Source organism: Corvus brachyrhynchos, unplaced genomic scaffold (assembly GCF_000691975.1).
Source record: "Corvus brachyrhynchos isolate BGI_N302 unplaced genomic scaffold, ASM69197v1 scaffold200, whole genome shotgun sequence".
Classification (NCBI taxonomy): domain Eukaryota; kingdom Metazoa; phylum Chordata; class Aves; order Passeriformes; family Corvidae; genus Corvus; species Corvus brachyrhynchos.
In genome coordinates this window covers 6,533,683-6,551,237 of record NW_008236184.1, presented here as the reverse complement: position 1 = coordinate 6,551,237, position 17,555 = coordinate 6,533,683, and the positions used below count along the sequence as shown (strand labels likewise).

Sequence of the window (17,555 nt, the reverse complement as noted above, 5' to 3'; positions counted from 1 at the left end):
AAAACTAAATCACAGAAATTATAAGTGATGGAAAGTAATGCTAATTACTGTAAAAAATCCCCCTTTGCACCTTCACTCTGCTGGAAAATGAGTAAGGATACAGATGTTTGGGGATGAAGTCTGGGTCTGTGTGTAGCTACAGGAATCAGTTGTGACTCTGCCCCCAGGTGCCCGCATCCTCACTGGGGAGCTGTAGGTAGAATCCTGTTTTTCTCAGAAGCCAATGGTTTTAAGGAGGCCCATGGCTTTGGCTCTTTCGGTAGCATCCATGGGCATTTGTGTCAGCTGTCCCCCTTCCTCACAGGCAGCAGCCTGAAGGATCATTAGATCCTGAAGCAGCAGAGGTGATTGGTCATTTCTGTTCTTCGTTGCTTGCAGACAAGCACTGGGGCAGTTGCAGATGATGGAACAATGAAGCCAACAGATGTGAGGAAGCTGCAGGTAGGTCTAAGCAACTTTACAGGGATCTGAAGTCATTGTATTTTGAATCTCTCCCCATGTCAGGTCATGAGTAAAGGTGTCAACTCCTGTGTCAAGAAACCTGGACCAAAGCCTGTATCATATCAGGCACAATGGTCACAGTTTGCTTAAGAGGACACCTGGCTGAGGCCTGTCCTTAAAGGAATTTTTATAAAATTTAGGAGACAGCTCAGGCTTCCCAGGTGGATTTAACTAGAAGAGTGCTGTTCATTCTCTGCTATAAACAGGCATACAGAAATTCAGAAAGTGAGTCTTCTTACCTGGTTTCGTGGCCAAATTTCCTCCTGGGCTCTCATAGCAGAGGCTGGCAGGGTCCTCACAGCAAACACTGAACAGCTCATTCCTCTGCTGCTGTTGAATTGCTGCCCTATGGCCTGGAGAGGCCCTGTCTGATGTAGTGGACAAGGAAGCTGGAATTGACTGGCTTTGTGCCTTCCCACAGCCTGGGCCAGCCTTGCAGCGGGGCAGCAGCTCGGCCTCCCTGCATAACTCTCAGATGCGCGGCACCATCTTCCAGCTCATGATCTACACCCTGGACCCCCTGGCAGAAGGTGAGTGGATGTTCCACACCAGAGGGGCCTTGGGTTCACAGCCCTGAGTGGTTTAACTGGGAATACAATCAGTATTTTAGGGTCAGCAACTCACCCTTGGTATGCAGCTGAGCATCACAGATAGTGTCTGGTGAGGGGAGCTCTATGGCGGTGGGATGTGTCCCTTCTGATCGTGTGGCTGGCAAGGACAAACACTTCATGTTTTGGTCCTGCCATATCTACTTTTCCTGTGCCAAGCTAGTTACTGCTATGGTGGCAGCTGCTGCTGCTGGGGTCCCTGAAAGTGGTGACAGTCAGTCCTGTCCCTCATCTCTGCTGTCTCTCCAACTGCAGGGTCATCAAACGTTGAGTTACAGGCTTCCTCTGTTCCGCAGCATGTCCCATCTTCCTCTTCTTAGCTCAGACCTAATCCCAGCCTTGAAACATCAGCAGAAAAAGAGGTTAAAACCCTTGAAGAATTGTCTTTTTGAAATAGTTAAAATCCCAGCTGAGATTCTAATCATGATGGTGAGGCCAATTCTATGTGATTCAGACCGACACCTCTAAAAGCCCACCTGCACTGCTATGGTATCATCACTACCATGGCAAAGCATGCCCACAGCACTGTGCAGGCAGTGGGCAGCTCCCCAGGGCCAGGGAGGGACCAGCTCAGGTCCAAGACCTCTTTTAAACTGCTCAGGGTGCAAAGAAGCCTCATCTCCAGACAGACCAGGGTCTTTGTACACAGCCTTTTAACAGACTGCTTTATATTAACTTTAATCCAATCACACCATGGAGGTTCCTTTTCCAAGAAATAGAGAAGCACATTAAAAAAAGACATTTTTAAGGTTTTCTTTCCTAGCTCAGCACATGCCCCACCCCTCCACTGCCCTACTTGTTCTAAAGAGATTATCTGCTGCCCATTCAAAGAGAGATTGAAGCTAAGCAGATCAACACCTCCAGTGTCCCTCACAGAGGTTACAAAGAGGACTCTCCAGATCAGAATCCCAGCTGCACAAACTGATCGAGGGAAGAAAGGAGGTTGGATGAGGACAGCAAAGCAGATCAGTGGCTGCTTTGACAGATTCCAGTGAAGGCACCCAATGTGTTACGAACAGTAGCCTAACAAGAGCCAGACGCATCAGGGTTTGCTCCTTGCCTCCTGTGCCCCTGAAAGGTTGTATCAACAGCACCAGGATAGACCCAAAACCTTCCAAGAGGATATGCCATTGCCTTGAGCATCAGGAAGTGCCAGAATTGAGGGGCTGATACCACTTAGAGACCTCCCAGCACCTTCTCATCCTTCCCACACCTCTAAATGTCCCTGTGCAGTATCTCCCCACCCCAGGCCACCACAAGCTTGGCTTTCTGGTCCAGGCTGGTGCCCTGGTGGAAACCCTGGGGCCTGTCAGCAGGAGACTTGTGGGGGGCTGAGTTTGGCAGCCCAGGCGAAGGAAAGCCCCAGCCAGTTCAGCCCAGAATAGGCTGCTGGGAGTTTCCATGCAGTTGTGAGTCACTGTCCTTGCTAACGAGGCTGTTGTTCCCAGGCCTTGTGAATACTGAATAAACAGGTCTGGGGGACCAGCTTGGATCTTCTCTCAGAGACCTTCCCTACCCATTACATAGAATCACAGAATCATTCAGGTTGGAAAAGACCTTTATGACCATCAAGTCCAGCACTGCCAAGGCCACATGTCCCCAAGTGCCCCATCTACACATCCTTTAAATCTCTCTGGGGTTGGTGACTCCCTGTGCCAGGGCTTGAGAACCCTTTGGGTGTAGAAATTTTTCCTGATATCCAGCCTAAGCCTCTGCCGGCGGCCCGGCAGGGTGTGAGTTCCTGTGTGTGCGGCAGCCACTAGATGGGAGTGTGGCCGTGTGTATTTGCGTCTGATACCGCAGGGACTGTGCCGGGATGGGCACAGCCTCTCCAGAAGATTTTTATTTCCTAGACCCTTTACTTTACTAACGCCACTGAGTTAATGGCAAAACCTCTGTCCCACGTACGTGCCTGCTCCACTCAAGACTGTGAGAACAGAGACAGCGCCTTATAAAATATAACAATAAAATTACTGTATTACAACAGCTTAGCACTCAAAATCAAGGAGCCAGTGTGTCTTGCAGGAGATACTCCTGACCCTGATAAATTCCTACCTGAAGAAAAGAAAGTCTGGAGAAAAGGAATTTATGCATGGACTAAAAAACCTAAGTGCCTTGAGGAGCTTGGCCAAAGAAATGAAATGACATCCTGAGGATGGCTCTGAAAAAGGATTTGAACTTGCCAAGGCATATCAGGACTTGTGTTCTGATATGTTAATAGTTCCCTATTATGTTATATATTATATATGTGTTAACATATTATATATGTGTTAACAGCTCTGCAGCCCTGTGGGACCCTGGGGACAGCTATGCCTGGTTCCCATGGATCACCAATACAGTCCCTCCCTTTGCTGTGTGTGCAGCACTGTCTGTACCAGGCACATTTCTGTAATTAGGCTGCCACATAAAAGATGATCCCAAAGCAATTTATCTTTCCTCAAGGGCCCTTGTTCCTTCTTGCCAAGGCCTGTAGCATCAGCACTTAGAGGCTGTGGTAATGAACACTCAACAGAAGGAAAAGGTTGCCAGCAGTTGCTCAGCAGTTCCTCACTGAACCTACTGCAATTAGGATTCTGTAGGGTTTCCTTCTCTCTGCTGCCCTCGCTTTTTATTTGGGCAGCACGGAAGTGGTTTCAGGGCAGCAAGGTACGAAACATAGAAAAGCTGGGCCTCCAAAACCAAATTTCAGGGGCAGAGGTCTTGGAAATACAGAGTAAGTCTGAAACACAAACTTGCAACACCCCTTGTGTGAAACAAAATTTCTCAGTTGAAGAGTGGATTGAGTTCAGAATGTGTTTTTTTCCTTTTTGAGTTAGGAAGGTATCATTACTTAAGTCTTTGTCTCCAGGGAGACTACATGTTTACTTTAGAAATTCCAATATTCACATTTCATCCTGAATTATATTTTTGACAGAACTTTTTACTTTCAATGTGCCTTTTTTTAAATTAGGAATTTCTAGCAAGTTTTTTGTTTTGTCCTTTTCCCCACTTTCTGTGAAAGTGAGTAGAAGAAGAGCATGAGATCTTTTCAAGATCATCCCATTACACACCAGAGGGAACTGCTGGGGAATTAAAGGGAGCGAGGATTTTGGAAATGCTCAGGAACCCTCTCATTTCTGAACCTCTAGCCTTACCATCAGACTCTTCAAACTCTAGTCACACAGAGAAAAAGGCAGAAACCTACATTTCTTTTTGAGTGAAGCAAAAGGCTCCAGCAGAGAGGTTCTCAGAGCTGCCTGCCCTCACTATGCCCCAGTTAACAAGGTAATGATTTTGGAAATTAGACCAGAGCATTGGGCACTGTTGCAGGCCGGACAAGGCTGAAGGCAGCTACAGCTTCTCCTTGCTTCATTAGCATTCCATCATTTGTTGTAAGAGAATCATGATACAAAGGGGCAAAAGGAATTGAAAGACCTTTATTTTATATTTCCACTTTTAGACAGCAGAATCTCCAAATCCTTCAGGTTCATGCCAAATTGTAAAGAAAAAATCCTCCCTGCTGATTGTGTTGTGAATCCTGTTGGATTGAATACTAGTGCCAAAGAGTGAATTAAATGTAAGAGCCAAATTCAAGGTAGAAGCTCAGCTGCTACCTGAAGTCCATCCTGGATGCTGTCAATTCACAGAACAAGAATTCTCCTGGAAAACATCTCAGGGCCACCAGACACAGACATGCCCTGTGTCATGCATTCTCCGCCCAGGGGACAGAGTTGCCAGCAGTGAATGCCCCAGGGGACTGAGAGGGACATTGCCCTGCACAGCTAATCCAGAACAGCATGGACTGAGCTCACGGACATCCTTCCTCCCCATGCTGACATGCAGATCTGGCCAGCTTAGAGCCAGTTCTGCCTCCAGTCTCAGTCCCTCCTGCAGGAATTGTGTGTCAAAGGAATTAACACCCTTTTAAATGAGGCTGATCTCATGAGAACTGGACAGTGGCCTGGGCCTAATCTGTTTATCCTGACAGAGAGATGCTCCCAGGTTCCACTTGGCACTCCCAGCCTGTGGCCTGGCTGAGGGCAGCGAGCCAGCAGCTTGAATTTCCATAATCTCAGCCTGAGCCTGACTGCCCTGACCCTGCTGACAGGAGCTTTTGCAGCAGCTTCTGGGAAAAGTCAAACAGAAGGATGCATTGCCCACTGCTTAGAGGAGACTGGGAGCAAAAGGTCGCCCCTGCACTGAGGGACGTGCTTGTGCACAAGCACAGGGAGAAGGAAGTGAAACACTTCACATCCCCTCCAGTGAACTTCAGTTGACAAGGAGGATGGAACAGTCCGGCTCTTGAGTCCCAGCCAGCCTTTCAAAGGAGAATAAATTACCATTTAGATTAGAAATTCTTACCTGTGATGGTGGGGAGGCCCTGGCACAGGTTACCCAGAGAAGCTGTGGCTGCCCCTGGATCCCTGGAAGTGTTCAAGGCCAGGTTGGACGGGGCTTAGAGCACCCTGGGATAATGGAAGATGTCCCTGCCCATGGGAGGGGGTGGGGCTGGATGACCTTTAAGGTCCCTTCCAGCTCCAACCATTCTGTTACTTCATGGTCATTTCATCTCAGTCCAGCCATTCCACTGCTCAGTGGAAATCCTGGTTGGTGAAAGATGTTTCTGTCAGACAGAAGCAGGAATCTCACCAGAGTAGGACTTGTCCCCTGAGGTGTTAATGTCTGAGCTGGGCCCCGTTATTGGGCATACACCAGAATTTACTGATTTTCAGAAGGTTCAGTTCAGAACAGTAATTCTGCTCAAATGGCTGGACCTGCTATTTCTATTATCTCAATGTCACTCTGATTAATAAAGTGGCAGGGTCCTGCCCTTGAGGCAAATGACAACAGCACCTTCTGGGTGCATAGGCAACAGCACAGTAGATTAGATCAGTGTGATAAAACTTTCAGAGGAAATTAATTTACAGCCCTGCACACAAGCCAAGCACAGCATTGGCCAATTCCTTGTGGCTACTGTCCACAAGCAAATCCAGTGACCCTCAGTCATTGGGTGTGCAGCTCAACAAAGGACATAGATTAGAGCAAAACGGGACTTTTCTTTGAACCCATTCTTGTTCACTTTCTCTGAGAATCAGCAGTAAGATATTTGAGCAAAAAACAACTATAGAGACACACAGTTTCACAGTTCACTGTAAACCACTAAAAAAGCAGCTCAGCAGAGTAGAGCAGAGCTTGGTTTATAGTGGAAGAAGCCCTCGGCAGTCCCAGAAATAGAGCAGCAGACCTGTGCTGGTGAAGATCATCTCTCAGACAGCCTGGACCATGCTGAACCTGGATACCAGGAGCAGGAGACACTTGTGTATACTTAGAAAAAGCAATAATTTTTCAGGGAACTGGAACATAAAAGGTATTTATTTTCCATTCCCATCAGGTCCCCAGGCTGTAAGCAGCACCCTAAAGCCTCTTCAGCAGCCACATGGCAGGAGGAAGGTGTCATTTTTAGTTTGCACATAATCTAGCGCGGAAAAAAATCAATAGTCCATTGGGAAAAAGATGATATTGCACCAAAACTCCTCCTCTGTTCTTTCTGCATTTTCTTCCTATGAAGTACAGATATCCTCTGTATTACTGACCCAGAAAGGATTTCTCATTCCTCTAGATTGTCTTTAAATAGGATGGTGTTAGTACCATGTCAAATTGCTGGTGTAATTGCTGTAGCACTAGGCAGTTAAATACAACAGCTATGACCAACTAGCAGCCAAAAACTGGGGTCACAGCCAGAACAACTCCTGGGGAAGTGCTGGCTGCAGCCCCTGCAAGAGGAAGGGGGCAAGAGCATGTGTGTGTCGGGGAGGCAGGTCAAGGGGGGCTTTGCAGTGACAGCCCCTGATGACTGTGTCCTTCTCTCACCCACAGCAAAATTTAAAGACAGGGTTGACGTCCTGAGGAACATGGCCAAGGCTGAGACCCTGGAAGGACAAGGCTCCCAGCCAGGTGAGTGCAGGAAGAGCCAGTACCGTTTGCTTTGTTTTGCACAGCAAGCCCTCACCTTCCCAGCACACAAAGCCCGAGGGCTGGCAAAGAAACACTGGGGTCTAACACAAATTTTGTGCTATTACTGGTTACAGATGACTGCTGTAACAATGCAGCAGAAATCAATCGATGCACGCAGGCAGGAACAGCCATCCCCAGCGGAGCTGTTAGTGAGGCAGCGTCCGGGCAGGGAGAGATACAAGGATGCACTGGAAATGGCCAGGGAGCAGTGCAGGAAGGAAATCAGACCATTGCAGATAGCACTTGGGTGCTGCTGGTCTTTGGTAGACCGTGCAAATGAGGTGTTTGTTAAAACAAAGTACCTTCACACACTTGCAGAAGGGCACAGAAGGTTGCTCCAGAGGAAATAAGCTGCACTGACTCCCATCTATAGCAATTCCAAGGACCTGTGCATCCTTCCTTTAATATAATCACAGAATCATGTAATGGTTTGGGTTGGAAGGGACCTTAAAGACCATCCAGCCCCACTCCCTCCCATGGGCAGGGACACCTTCCATTATCCTAGGGTACTCTAAACCTCGTCCAGCCTGGCCTTGGACACTTCCAGGGATCCAGGGGCAGCCACAGCTTCTCTGGGTAACCTGTGCCAGGGCTTCCCACCCTCACAGGGAAGAATTTTTTCCTAACATTTAACCTAGATCTGCCCTCTGTCAGTTTAATGTTTTTTCTGGGCTTTCTCTGTCACTGTTGACACACAGGCTTGTGCTGCCAGCAAGGCTGCAGATTTTGAATAACAAGAAACTTTTGTGTGGAAGATCCCAGCTCCACACAACATAGGCACCCGAGCACCTCCCAACACGGCCTCACACAGGTGAATGAATCCCAAACTTGAGAAAAAACTGTTTAAAACCCAAGTAAATTTTTGGTGCGTGCTATAAGCACCACACTGACTTCACTCCCTCACCTCTGCTCCGTGTTATCCATATTTCTACTCTATTTCCACAGAGGTTTCCGTGTTCCTCTTGGCTATGCAGGTTAATTCAGGAACAGCAGGACATTGCAGTTACTTCCTTGTATGTGTCAGCACTTTCCTCCTATTTGCTTTTGAATACCCACCAAATGATCAGGGATTAAAGTCTGGCAGCACATCCTGGTCATTTCTCAGAAGCCTTGAAGAATATCAGGTCCCTGAAGAATGCTGTGCTCTGCTGGGAAGAGGGTGTCAGGGGGGGATCTGAAAAGCAAAGCTTTACATCCTTTCTGAGTTTTACGGATGGTTTTAATATAATCTTCAGAATCCAGAAAAAAACCAAGAAATGTTAGTCAGCTGCAGATGAGGTAATTAGCATTTCCCTGTTACACATGCGCCCCTTACAGCAGTTCTGGATGGAAGGTCAGGGGAGCATCAAAATGTCATTCTACTCCAGGTGGGCCAAATTCTGCCCAGATTTACCAAACACAATCACAGGAGTCAGGGAGGACACACAACAAACCTAAGCAATCTCAGGGTGTTTAACCTGAAATGCCACCATTGTGGTAGGGAGATCAGAGCTCCTGCTGGTCACAGGGAAGGTGACCACCTGATATGGTGACCACCCATCCAAGATGACTGAAACCAGAACTCCTTCTTATTGCTTTTTGTAGAAGAGGAAAAGAAAGCACCGAGCACCGTCCAGGTAACTCCTGCCAGTGACTCAGAGCCCAGCAAAGACACACAGAAGGCAGATGTGCCACAGGATGGACAGGTATCAAAATCAGGAGCACAGGCACTAAGTGCCCATCCAGGCTGACCTTCACGTGTACTTTCTTTCTTCCCTCTCCAGAGCTGTTGGGGCAGGACCCAACCCATGTCACTGGCATCTATAAATAGGCTCTGTGTGTAGTGATTTATTAAGATGCTGGCTGAAACATTTTTTCTTACAAACACAAATTGGGTCCAAATTATGACACCAACTGAGACTGGATAGTATTGTCCCCTCAAATGACTCTTCTGTGGTCAGAGGGCACTCCAGGGTAAGGGAAAATAAGAGCACCTGCCTGTCCTGTGCTCACCAGCAGACTGTTCTGTTTTGCTCCCCAAATCCCTTTCAGGTGATGTAATTTGGCAGTTCTGATGAGAAAAGGTTTTTCAAGGATATAAAATGTTTAATTTGTGTCTAGAAGGTAGTTATAGTTAATGGATGCCAATTAGTTAACAATACACAGGTACTGGGGTGGAGGTGTGCCTGGATTCTGTCCCACAAGAGCTGTGGCTTCCCTCAGCAGGTTACAAATGTGAGCTCTGCTCAGGTGAGGCCATGGTGAGTAACTGCAGCTCCTTGTTAGTGTGAAAACATATTGGCTTTTTGATTTTTTATCCTGACGTACAGCCTCCATCAAGCAGTGACACCTCAGACAGCAGCTCTGAGAGCCAGGAGGACAGCGATGGTGACAGCACAGAGGGTGATGAAAACGATGAGCCCTTATCTCTGGAATGGCCAGAATCAAGGAAGAAACAAGCAATTTACCTTTTCCTCTTTCCCATTGTCTTTCCTCTCTGGAGCACTCTGCCTGATGTCAGAAACTCGGTAAGAATCTATCTTCCTTCTGCTACTGGAGTCATTAACTAAGCTATAGACTTCCTCCAGGCAAGAGTCCCTGGGTCCATTTTTCCATGTCTGGAGTCTGCATAGTTGAAATACTGTTAGTGCTGCAGGGAGTGGGACAAGAGCCCCAGCTGCAGTGTAATGTCATCCCAGAGACTTTATTTAGTAAACCACAAACTCTAGCAACTACAGGTCACCTAATCAAGCTGAAAAACAGAGCAAACAGAGACCAGGGTCCAAGTTAAAGCAATCAATTGCAGTGAAGTGTTTCAGGTGAATAGTTTTCAATGGGCACTATTAACTTCCCTGAAACGTCTCTTTTTTCTTTTCAAACTTGATTTCAACAGGAGTCAAAAAAATTCTTTGTCATCACATTTTTTGGATCCATCCTCTGGATTGCTGCATTCTCTTACCTCATGGTGTGGTGGGCTCACCAGGTAAGAGGCTTATGTTCTTTCTGCAAATCACCATTTCAGAACAAGTAGATGGAGAGAGGGGACAGTGTTACTGTGGCATTTTATCTGATGAATTACAGCTGCAGTCATCTATCACAACAGTAGAAACTTTGTTTTGTTAAAACCCAAACGGGAATTTTTGATTTGACAAAGATTCATTCTTTTCTGAGAACTTCCAAGGGAGTTTGTGCATCAGTGAAAGGAAAAGTACTATCAAGATTTATCTTAATTCTGACTTTTCATTGATTAATGTTTCTGTGCAGAACATAATTATCCATTACCTAATTAAAATTCCAGGAAAATATAGGTTCTGATTCTGGAGGCTGCTAAATGATCTTCACTCCCCCAGTCTTAATGTTCACCTGGTATTCTGGGAACTAATACTTCCATCTTGTAGGATCAGCCCCCCAGTCTGTATTGAGTGATATATTGCACATGCCCAGTAAATCTGATCATGCCGTAAATCCAAGGACTGTCATCTCCAAAGGCCCTTGGATCTTGCGGAGCTGATGTTAAATTCGGAAAGGCAGACAACATCTAGAAGAGGAGGACTGAGGACAGGAAAATTGTGCTGTAGCTGACTTGACCTTGGCTCGGTGCTGGCACCACTGTGGTCAGATTCCCTATAGAGCAAATCCAGAATCAACAGACACTGTAAAATTGAATTTTTAATTCTATAAAGCGGGAAAATGCTGCCACATTTATGGGACTCAGAATATTTTAACGCAAACATGGCACAAACACTAACACTGCACAGAGCAAGTATACTCATGTTCCATTGCTAACTGCACTACCCAACTTTGTGTTGATTAGGTTGGTGAAACAATTGGGATATCAGAGGAAATTATGGGGTTAACCATACTGGCAGCAGGCACATCCATTCCTGACCTCATCACCAGTGTCATCGTGGCACGGAAGGGCTTAGGGGACATGGCTGTGTCCAGTTCCGTGGGCAGCAACATCTTCGACATCACTGTTGGGTGAGTAGCAGGTCAATGCTAAGAGATGCATTTCTGAATCACAAAGTTACCTGGTTTTAAACCAAACACACCTCAGTTAATTTCATTTTAGCTGTAGTTAAAATGAAGGGCAGCTGAGCAACCAGTTCCTTTTGAAGAAACCCAACCCAAACCCAGCCAGGAAAGACAAACTGTCATAACTCAGCCCATTATCCTCACCCAATTCTAAATCAACACAAAATTACCAATTTTTCAAGACAAAAATGCAAGAGATCTTTGGCTAATGTCAAAGATATACAGGCAGGAACCTTATCTGATCACTCAGACACTCAGCTCCTGGGGAAGGTCAGTATCAGTGCCTTGATCTCCCATCCTAAACCATCAGGACATTTCTTTATTATAGCACATCAAGGCACTTAATTCTTAGGCATTATTTTCAAACCCCTTTTACTCTTGGATTGGATTATGATAGTGCAAGCATTATCCAAATGCAGTTTTGACAGGAACAACATCCAGTTTAGATTTATGCTGAGCTATAGTGAATACAATCATGCTTTTTTTTTCCCTGTAACAGTTTGGAAAAATTGCTTAGTTATGATGCAGAAAATGAACTGCCTTAAAACATTTATTTCAATTACTTTTCCTTTCCTTGCAGCCTGCCAGTTCCCTGGTTCCTTTTTTCTATCTTCAATGGCCTCAGCCCCGTGGCAGTCAGCAGCAATGGTTTGTTTTGTGCAATTGTTCTCCTTTTCCTCATGCTCCTGTTTGTGATTATCTCCATCTCTCTCTGTAAATGGAAAATGAACAAATTACTGGGGCTCACCATGTTTGCTCTCTACTTTGTGTTTCTGATCATCAGTGTGATGTTAGAGGACAAGATAATATCCTGCCCAGTATCTGTATGACAGGTGGACACTTCAAGATCTAGGGGAGGATCCAGCAACATCAAAAGATGGTTGAAGTAGCAGTTGTTCTGCTGAAAAAAGCAACCAGAATTGTAACAAACTTACTGAAAATAAGGTATCTTTAACATGCTAAAAAATAAATCAGTCTCAAGTGGTGTGTCAGCCTCTAATGTTTTTCATTAGGATCAGAACAGATACTGAAACTACCAATATCAAGTAACACACGTTTAGGCGCTTGTGGAAAGGCTGATACAATTTAGATGCATCAAATTTTCACTAGGGCCAATCCCCTGAAGTTACAAGAGCTGATTTTCAGCACAGAATATTTACTCATTATAGGAAATTTTCAGGAACACACTCTAAACTACCCAGTGAACTGCTCAAACTCCCTGAAATGAGTGACTTTTACTTCAGTGGAAGAGAATCAGACTGATGTGGCTGGGCCTTTATGGAACTGCTCTGTTTAAAATCCCTGTGTGGACACACAGGCTGCAGCTCAGCAATGAACTCCCTCAAACTGCACTGATCAAATCTGTACCTGATCTTGCAGTGCAGTGCCTAAAATTCATGTGAAGTGCCACCAGTACAAGTGTGATGTCATCTGGGTTTACCTCTTCCTGCAATGAGACTAAAAGGCTCAGGGGTTAGAATAGCACATCACCTCTAATCAAAACTAAAGCTAGGAATCAAATACTACAAGGAGTTGAACTGCTGGGAGTTTGTTTTCATCCTGACACTAATCTCTGACAGTTACAGATTATTTAACCAGCACTAGTTCCTCTTGTTAGCACTGACTTCTACATAGACAAGATGAAAAAATGCCACTGACAACAAACCCGAGAGGTTTATTGTTAACACCTCATGGGAGCACACAACATGGTTAAGAGTTGCAGACATTTCTGTCACTCTAATCCATCTAATAATGAAAATAACCAGAAAGATTTTAAGCTTTTTATTGACTCACTGTAAAACTTCTTTTTTTGGATGAGACAGAAAAAAACCTTAACATTGGGAACATTGACTTTGCATATTTTAAAGGAACTACAAACCAAAGCAAACATCCAACATATTGGTTTTTGGTAAATAAAATTTAAACATTACATATTTACAAATCTACAACCATTCATTTAAAAAGTGCTGCTTGCAGACTAACAAAGTACCATTTTTAAATCCCAGTGAGATAATATCCAGAAATACCCCTCTCTATTATTATTATTTGCACCTCCCATTTGTTACACAAAGATTTTACATGCAGGAATTTTCTCTTTCTTGGGATACAAATCATTTAATTTGCCAGTGGAAGTCCAATTCATCAGGCTGTAACTGTACCAACAGCAAACCTTCTCAAATGGGACACAGCAGTGTCAGAGAAACAGCACAGTTTCTATTCACATTTCAGTATTTCATCTCCAATAATTATTCCAGTGGAACCATAAGTAAAGCAAAATATATATTGCACTGCAAATCTAAAACCTTTATTTAAGGTTTTGGACATAAGCACTATTTAGTACACAAAAGGAGGAAATTCAGTTCATACAAAATTTTAAATTGAAAATATGTCTCAAATATTTTATTTATTCATCTTTGTGATATTGGAAAATATAGTCCAATTGCTTTTCTAATAAAGGACAGGGAGATTTGAAAACTGTTTCAACACTGAATTGTATGACGCTTAAAAATTATGACCTCAGGATACGTTTGGAACATTATGACTTGAATGAGGAAAATTTCTCACTTATAGTATGTTGTTATTCCAACTCTATTTTTATATATTTCTACAGTGGACTGACTTGCAACAGACTTTATAAAACAATTCATTAAGTATAATGATTTCACTTGATGAGCTATTATATGATATAGTAATTTAAAAGCACACCCAAATTAACATCAGCAACGCTTCAGGAGTGCCACGCTGGGGATGCAAGAACAGAGGGATTGTGTGAAGGCTGCACAGACAATCCTGTTCCCAGTGCAGTATCCACTACCTGATAGTACTGGGGGGATATTGGAAAGAAGTAAAACTTATTGGGTTTATAAGTCTGGAGGCAGTTGGAAGTCCCTACAAGGAGGCTGGGACTAGATGGAGGAAGGGCCACGTGTGACAGTGCTGCCCCCACATCAGCACTAACATGCGCCGTGTCCTGGACTGGGGACTGGGCTCGGCGCTTCGGCCACCCCGGAATCAGAGTGAGAAGCTGGGTCATAGCTCAGCCCCTCTAATGCCCCACAGCAGCTCTGGAAAAAGCACTTGCTCTCTCTCCTTTCATGGCTTGAAGGTCCTATAGGACAGTGGCTGCCCCAGTAGCAAATGGGAAACAGAACTGCAGGGAGTTGGGAACATGACCCTCCCCATGGCACACCCAGCTGTGAGCTTAAATACAGCAACTACTGGAGGCAAGATGTCCATGGTAATGCAGCATTCCTACTGTACAGAGCAGAGCAGCGATGCATACTAAGGGGTACTTACAGGGAATGTGTTCAAAAATAGCCTGTTTACTTCACAATAGTTCGGAGGAATGAAGAGGGTATGTCTACCATGTACCTGGGTGAGAAAAGGAGCTCCATTTCATGCACAAGGGATACTGTACAAGTGTGGCAGTACAAAAGAGCATCACAAATCATTAAAATAAATTAAATGTGAAAGATGTTGTAAGTGTAGCATTGCTAGCTCCACCTCAGGTGGGGGGATACTTTCAAAAAGGTCAGCTACATAATTAGCAGCACGTTAGAGAAGAGGCATTACCCGATGGAAGCTGTATCCAAGACTACATCCTGCAATTATTGTTAGCACATACCTGCAGCTCTACACATTTTAAATTCTTCCTTCTTAGGGCAGCATCTGCTTACAACTTTACAGAGGTCTGGGAGGAGGTTACAGAGCTTCATAGCAGCATTACTTTTCATTTAAGCCTCTAAGGCTCATTCATTTCACTTAATAAAGTAAATGTGAGCTTTAAAGTTTATCACCTTTCTGCCTAACTAAATATTGCTGATTTATTATACTTGCAAACTAAAGATGTTTTAAAAACACCTACTGGTAGGCAGACTGCAATACAAAATATAATGTAACAGTTGAATATTTGGAAGTATTATAACAGCAACAACTAAAAGAAATTAGAATTGGAAAATCATTAAGATTACTTAAAGCTATCTGTTAAAGCATGATTTAATTTGTTTAGGGTGTTTTATACAGTTCGATGTCTGTTTTCCCACCTCCATGCAAGACTTCTGATATTTTCCCTGTAGCCTACCTTCTGGTGAGGAGTTGCTATGTGACTGAGAGCACAGAACATTTTTCATATGTCTAGAACAAGAAAACATGAGGCAAAAGCCGTGACTCCACCACAAGGACATATAGCAGTTTTCTTCAGAGAAAAAAAAAGTTGTTTTGCAAACAACTGTGAAATACAGACTGAACATTCCAAGTATATTTAGCTAAGCACAATATTCCCCAATAAGTTACATTCCCTATAATTCCCTGTAGCAAGTTTGCTGGATGTACTTGAGTTAGAAGCTTTGGATTGGCATTATGTGGTATTGTACTGAGAGTGTTTCAAACAAAACCACAGAGACTCTGAGCACTGTGTGTTTATGGAGAACTCAATGCAGACTGGCATTTGCTCCATGTCCCATCTGGAATGAGGCCACACTAACAAATGCCAACAGCTGAGATGGGCTGATTCCATAACATAATCCATAGGACTCTTCAATATGCTTTCCCTTTCCTAGGGAGTGGGGAGGGAAGGGAACACGAGAGGAAGAGGAGATTTCTACAGAAGTGTTTCACAGAGACATCAGTGTGTTCATTAGAGTTTTGCAAAATTTACCATACCTTCCTTCTGATTGCTGTGGTAACACATTTTCCAAGTGTGCATGAGAGAAATCCTGGATCTCGAGTACTGTCTAGGTGAAGGTTAACATTTTCTATTCTGCTTTAAAAACAAATCACTTTCCAAAAAGTAACTGGACAAGTTACTATAAATAGCAGTATACTGCAAAAAAAAATAAGCACTGTATTGCTTCTGCAGCAAGTTCATTTAAAATTCACTCCAGTAATTTAAAAAAATTAAAAAAATATCAACTTACTATAAACAATTTAAAATATGTATAATACAATTTTGTATGCTCTTCATAACATCATGAATATTCTATGTAAACAATAGATTCTGAAGAATTTCCTTCGCTCACATTAGTTTCAGTGCATTGTTTCTGTCCACCTGTTACTTAATTTTTTTTTAAGGGAGCTGTAATATGTTGTCCCAAGTCAGAGAACTGATTTTGTTTAGAACCTGCCTCTCCACACACCGATTTGCAGAAAGGACAAGGGACAGGGAAATAATATTTGGCCCATTTTGCCCTCTGTCCATCTCCACAACCGTAGCCAGGCCGAATTTCCCGAGGCCTCCTGCCACAGTCCATCGTACGCACGTTCCTGAGCACTGAAGACTGAGATGTTCCTTGTGACTGAAGTGGTTATTTTACACAGAGATACGCCATAGATATCACCTCTGTAGCCAGGTATATTTAAAGATATGGTTCTCCAAAAATCTTTCTGCATTCCATCACTCCAGTGCTTGGTGGTCTATCGCAGTTATGAGTGTTCTTCACTTGATTAGCGGTGAGACGATCATAGGCCATTTTGTACTCTCTGTCAAAAGCATCTGCAGGAAGGGAAAAAACAACTTTAGATATCGAGCTCAAAAACACCACCCAAATGCCAGGACAGCTGCATTTATCAGCAGAAAATATCTGTAAAGTCCTTTTTATTTGGCACTTACCAGAGTGGCACATATCTAATCTACAGAATTTTTTTTTCTGGAAGCTGAACAACTAAGTTTGCATGAATTCATCGTCTGTGCTCATTTAAATAGTTGGCAGAACTCACCTATATCAATGTTATCTCTTCCCAGGGCAACAAGAGAAAGAAACAGTATTTCTCTGTAAAGGCTCCTGAAATGGTAAGAAGCTCAATCAGTTTACATACTGCACTGATACACCACAAAACAACCTCTATTAAAAAAAGGATTGAAGCATTTAAAGATAACTTATTGTTAAAAAGATGCATTTTGAATATAATTCCTGATTGTACCTCCAAAATATTGTCATTTCTGAGCTCTGGAGAATGCCCTGGATTCTCCATATATGGACATCACCCATGGTAGGTCCCCTGGAAGTTGCACCAAGTGCACGCAGAGAGAAACATGCACTTAAGCACTCAACCGAATTCCACCAGATTTAACCAGGCAAGGAATTTGCTATTCTGCATTTTCACATTAGCTTGAAAAAGCAGGCAGACAAGCAAATAAACACCTCGTCAATGCTCCAGCTGTTGACAAGACTGTTGTATATCCTAGTATTAATCAGTAAATCCAGGCAAGAAATGAAAATTCATAGGAATTAATGTTCACTAATCCCACTGCTAATGGAAAAAATCTCCTTCCTAAATATGAAACAACCTTTCTTTGGTCCTTTTCTGTCCTCTACTGAAGACTTAAAAATAAACCCCAAATATACCCATACACCCTAGAAACAAGTGTAGGGTTTTATTTTAAAACACCTAGTAATATATAAACAACATTTAACAACAAAATATACACACATATACCCC

The 17,555-nt window shown here is 43.7% G+C and overlaps 2 protein-coding genes across 8 annotated transcripts in view; one reads left to right on the top strand and one right to left on the bottom strand.

The window, feature by feature from the left end:
• The window catches only part of SLC24A1 (solute carrier family 24 member 1), a 15,838-nt gene extending 3,734 nt beyond the window's left edge, over positions 1 to 12,104 (top strand). For 2 of the 3 annotated variants that reach the window (XM_008637521.2, XM_017736280.1), the window contains 8 exons: positions 379 to 441; positions 923 to 1,031; positions 6,966 to 7,043; positions 8,688 to 8,788; positions 9,413 to 9,610; positions 9,976 to 10,065; positions 10,897 to 11,063; positions 11,698 to 12,104. In XM_008637521.2, coding sequence (XP_008635743.1) covers positions 379 to 441; positions 923 to 1,031; positions 6,966 to 7,043; positions 8,688 to 8,788; positions 9,413 to 9,610; positions 9,976 to 10,065; positions 10,897 to 11,063; positions 11,698 to 11,947 — 1,056 coding nt within the window. In that variant the 3' untranslated portion in view covers positions 11,948 to 12,104. The remainder of the gene's footprint in view (positions 1 to 378; positions 442 to 922; positions 1,032 to 6,965; positions 7,044 to 8,687; positions 8,789 to 9,412; positions 9,611 to 9,975; positions 10,066 to 10,896; positions 11,064 to 11,697) is intronic. The other variant, XM_017736274.1, reaches the window with a different exon arrangement.
• A 780-nt stretch (positions 12,105 to 12,884) lies between these two features.
• Positions 12,885 to 17,555, bottom strand: part of DENND4A (DENN domain containing 4A) — a 49,047-nt gene continuing 44,376 nt past the window's right edge. For all 5 annotated transcript variants that reach the window (XM_017736246.1, XM_017736252.1, XM_017736236.1 and 2 more), the window contains 2 exons: positions 16,833 to 16,897; positions 12,885 to 16,608 (listed from right to left, as the gene is read on the bottom strand). In XM_017736246.1, coding sequence (XP_017591735.1) covers positions 16,472 to 16,608; positions 16,833 to 16,897 — 202 coding nt within the window. In that variant the 3' untranslated portion in view covers positions 12,885 to 16,471. The remainder of the gene's footprint in view (positions 16,609 to 16,832; positions 16,898 to 17,555) is intronic.